The sequence below is a fragment of the Chiloscyllium plagiosum genome, unplaced genomic scaffold (genome assembly GCF_004010195.1).
Source record: "Chiloscyllium plagiosum isolate BGI_BamShark_2017 unplaced genomic scaffold, ASM401019v2 scaf_75954, whole genome shotgun sequence".
Classification (NCBI taxonomy): domain Eukaryota; kingdom Metazoa; phylum Chordata; class Chondrichthyes; order Orectolobiformes; family Hemiscylliidae; genus Chiloscyllium; species Chiloscyllium plagiosum.
The window spans coordinates 1-4596 of record NW_025201665.1 but is presented as its reverse complement, the minus strand read 5'-3'; the positions used below and the strand labels follow the sequence as shown (position 1 = coordinate 4596).

The 4596-nt window shown below is 60.1% G+C and overlaps 1 protein-coding gene across 1 annotated transcript in view; it reads left to right on the top strand.

Moving 5' to 3' along the window:
* The window catches only part of LOC122546160 (membrane-associated guanylate kinase, WW and PDZ domain-containing protein 1-like), a gene marked incomplete at both ends in the record, with an annotated part of 7103 nt that extends 2577 nt beyond the window's left edge, over nt 1-4526 (top strand). The window contains 2 exons of the mRNA XM_043684970.1: nt 3852-4028; nt 4346-4526. Coding sequence (XP_043540905.1) covers nt 3852-4028; nt 4346-4526 — 358 coding nt within the window. The remainder of the gene's footprint in view (nt 1-3851; nt 4029-4345) is intronic.
* Nucleotides 4527-4596: the final 70 nt, after the last annotated feature.

Genomic DNA, 4596 nt, shown 5'->3' with positions numbered 1-4596 from the left:
GCCAGCCCCCTACACCACCTCTGTCTCTCAGCCTCCAGCCTCTGACCTGTGACCCTCTCAGCCTGCAGCCTTTGACCCTCTCTCCATCTCCAACTTCTGCCCTTGACCCTCTCTCAGGCACCGGCATCTGACCCCCTCTCAGCCTCCCACCTCTGACCTCTGACCCCCTCTCAGTCTCCACCCTCTGACCTGTGACCCTCTCCCAGCCTCCAGTCCCTGACCTATGACCCTCTTCTGACCTCTGACCCTCAGCCTGCGGCCCCTGACCTCTGACCCTCTCTCAGCCTCTGACCTGTGACCCGATCTCCCAGCCTCAGCCTCAGACCTGTGACCCTCTTTCAGCCTCCAATCTCTGACCTATGACATTTCCTCAGCCTGCAGCCTCTGACCTGTGACCCTCTCTCAGCCTCTGACCTGTGACCCTCTCTCATACTCCAGCCTCTGACCTCTGACACTCTCTGTCAGCCTCTGACCTCTGACCCTCTCTCAGGCTCCAGCCTCTGACCTGTGACCCTCTCTCAGCTTATGACCTGTGACTCTCTCTCAGCTTCCAGTCTCTGACCTATGACCATCTTCTCACCTCTGACCTCTGACCCTCTAGCCTCTGACCAGTGACCCTCTCTCATCCTCTGAGCTGTGACCCCCTCTAAGCCTCTGACCTCTGACCCTCTCTCAGCCTCTGACCTGTGACTCTCTCTCAGCATCCAGCCTCTGAGCTGTGACCCTCTCTCAGTCTCTGAGCTGTGACCCCCTCTCAGCCTCTGACCCTCTCTCAGGCTTCAGCCTGTGACCTGTGACCCGCTCTCAGCCTCTGACCTGTAGCCCTCTCTCAGACACCACCCTCTGACCTTCTCTCAGCTTCTGACCAGTGACCTCTGACCCGCTCTCAGGCTCCAGCCTCTAACCTGCGACCCTCTCTCACCTTCAACCCTCTGACCTTGACCCTCACTCAGCCTCTGACCCGTGACCTTCTCTCCGCCTCTGACCTGTGACCCTCTCTCAGCTTCTGACCTGTGACCTCTGACCCTCTCTCAGGCTCCAGCTTCTGACCTGTGACCCTCTCTCAGCCTCCAGCCTCTGACCTGGGAGTCTCTGTCAGGTTCCAGCCTCTGACCTGTGACCCTCTCTCAGGCTCCAGCCTCTGACCTGTGACCCCCTCTCAGCCTCTAACCTGCGACCCTCTCTCACCTTCAACCCTCTGACCTGTGACCCTCTCTCAGCCTCTGACCTGTGACCCTCTCTCCGCCTCTGACCTGTGACCCTCTCTCAGCTTCTGACCTGTGACCTCTGACCCCCACTCAGCCTCCAGCTTCTGACCTGTGACCCTCTCTCAGGCTCCAGACTCTGACCTGTGACCCTCTCTCAGGCTCCAGACTCTGACCTGTGACCCGCTCTCAGCCTCTGACCTGTAGCCCTCTCTCAGGCACCACCCTCTGACCTGTGACCCTCTCTATGCCTCTGACCCGTGACCCTCTCTCAGCCTCTGACCTGTGACCCCCTCTCCATCTCCAACTTCTGACCTTGACCCTTCCTCAGCCCCCAGTCTCTGACCTCTGACCCTTCCTCAGCCTCCAGCCTCTGACCTCTGACCCTCTCTCAGCCTCCAGCCTCGGACCCTCTCCCAGCCTGCAGCCTCTGACCTCTGACCCTCTCTCAGCCTCTCGCCTCTGACCTGTGAGTCTCTTTCAGCCTCCAATCTCTGACCTGTGACATTTCCTCAGCCTGCAGCCTCTGACCTGTGACCCTCTCTTATGCTCCAGCCTCTGACCTCTGACACTCTCAGCCTCTGACCTGTGACTTTCTCTCAGCTTCCAGCCTCTGACCTCTGACCCTCTCTCAACCTCTGAGCTGTGACCCCCTCTCAGCCTCTGACCTCTGACCCTCTCTTAGGCTCTAGCCTGTGACCTGTGACCTGCTCTCAACCTCTGACCTCTGACCCTCTCAGGCTCCAGCCTCTGACCCTCTCTCAACCTCTGAGCTGTGACCCCCTCTCAGCCTCTGACCTCTGACCCTCTCTCAGGCTCCAGCCTGTGACCTGCTCGCAACCTCTGACCTGTGACCCTCTCTCAGGCTCCAGCCTCTGACCTGTGGCCCTCTCTCAGATACCACCCTCTGACCTGTGACCCTCTCTCAGCTTCTGATCAGTGACCTCTGACCCGCTCTCAGGCTCCAGCCTCTAACCTGCGACCCTCTCTCAGCTTCAACCCTCTGACCCGTGACCCTCTCTCCGCCTCTGACCTGTGACCCTCTCTCAGCTTCTGACCTGTGACCTCTGACCCCCACTCAGCCTCCACCTTCTGACCTGTGACCCTCTTTCAGGCTCCAGCCTCTGATCTGTGACCCTCTCTCAACCTCCAGCCTCTGACCTGTGAGTCTCTGTCAGGTTCCAGCCTCTGACCTGTGACCCCCTCTCAGCCTCTAACCTGCAACCCTCTCTCAGCTTCAACCCTCTGACCTGTGACCCTCTCTCAGCCTCCACCTTCTGACCCGTGACCCTCTCTCAGCCTCTGACCCGTGACCCTCTCTCAGCTTCTGACCTGTGACCTCTGACCCTCACTCAGCCTCCAGCCTCTGACCTGTGACCCTCTCTCAGCCTCCAGCTTCTGACCTGTGACACTCTCTCAACCTCTGACCTGTGACCCAATCTCCCAGCCTCCAGCCTCTCACCTGTGACCCTCACTCAGCCTCCAGTCTCTGACCTGGGACCCTCTCCCAGCGTCTGACGTGTGACCCTCACTCAGCCTCCAGCCTCTCACCTGTGACCCTCACTCAGTCTCCAGCCTCTGACCTGTGACCCAGCGACCCCTCTGTCAGTGCCTTCAATCCCCCACCCGTTCTGTGCAACCTCTTCCCCACCCTGTGAGTTAGCAGCTGTCACCAACTGTCATCACTTGGCCCACGCCCCACTGGGTGGACTTGACTCTGCACCTCACACTGCCCTCTTCCAGTCCTGGGAAGGTTTGGCTGGGTCCGTGTCGAGGGAGCTTCACTCTGGATCTAACACCGTGCTGTCCCGGTCATGGGATGGTTTGATGCGGGACAGTGTAGAGGAAGCCTTACTCTGTATTTAACCCCCGTCCCTGGGAGTGTTTGATGGTGGAGACAGTGTAGAGGGAGCTTTACTCTGTATCTAACCCCCTGTCCTGGGGAGTGTGGGGACAGTGTAGAGGGAGCTTTACTCTGTATCTAACCCCCAGTCCCTGGGAGTGTGGGGACAGTGTAGAGGGAGCTTTACTCTGTATCTAACCACCTGTCCCTGGGAGTGGGGGACAGTGTAGAGGGAGCTTTACTCTGTATCTAACCCCCTGTCCTGGGGAGTGTGGGGACAGTGTGGAGGGAGCTTGACTCTGTATCTAACCCCCTGTCCCTGGGAGTGTGGGGACAGTGTAGAGGGAGCTTTACTCTGTATCTAACCCCCTGTCCCTGGGAGTGGGGGACAGTGTAGAGGGAGCTTTACTCTGTATCTAACCCCTTGTCCCTGGGAGTGGGGGACAGTGTAGAGGGAGCTTTACTCTGTATCTAACCCCTTGTCCCTGGGAGTGTAGGGACAGTGTAGAGGGAGCTTTACTCTGTATCTAACCCCCTGTCCCTGGGAGTGAGGGGCAGTGTAGAGGGAGCTTTACTCTGTATCTAACCCCCGTCCCTGGGGGTGTGAGGGCGGTGTAGAGGAAGCTTTACTCTGTATCTAACCCCCTGTCCTGGGGAGTGTGGGGACAGTGTAGAGGGAGCTTTACTCTGTATCTAACCCCCTGTCCCTGGGCCGGTGTGACGGGGACCGGAGTTGACTCCATGTTGAATTCGATATCGCGTGTGGTGTTTGCCCGTGTTCAATGCGTGTGCTCTGTTGCCAGGGAACTATTACGGGACGCCAGTGCCGCCCATCCTGCCCACAGATGCCACGCTAACCCTGGAGCCCTCCATGCTGAGGGCGCGGGCGCGGAGCAAATCGTTGCCGAGCGGGACCGAGACGCAGTCGACCAAGGAGGCAGCTGAAGGGGGTCAGGCTGGAGGGAGGCCGCAGGTCCCAGGTAAGGAGGCGAGTCCCTCGCTGTGTGCCGCCTGGTCCCTGGAGCGAGCTGGCAGACGGACGAGCGGGCGTTGGGGCTAGTCAGAGCTCAACGCAACACGGGCACAGGACGGTGGGTGCTGACCCTCCGCGGGGTTGACCAGCAACAGCCGGTCGCAGACACACCGAGTGCCCCCGGATTGTGGGGGGGGCGGGTGGTGTGGTGGGAGAGCGGGCAGTGGGCGGGGTGCCGAGGGAGGGGCACGCCAGCACTCTGACCAACGCCTGACCCCCTACCCCCCCCCCCCCCCCCCCCCCCCCCGCATGTCTTGCTAACAGGAGCTGCCAGCAACGGGTGTGTGACCGGCTCGACCTCCGATCAGTACGTGGCTGCAGCAGGTGGAGAGGGCACAGAGCACGATGGGATCAGGGCACAGCCCGGGGACCAGGGGCACGACAACGCTTCCAGCAGGGAAACCCATCCTACTGGGAATGTCCCCAAACGGGCATCAATCCCACGGTAACGTTCCGGTACAGCCGACACCGCTCACTGTAACACCCTGATATACCCCACACCCCTCACAGTAACA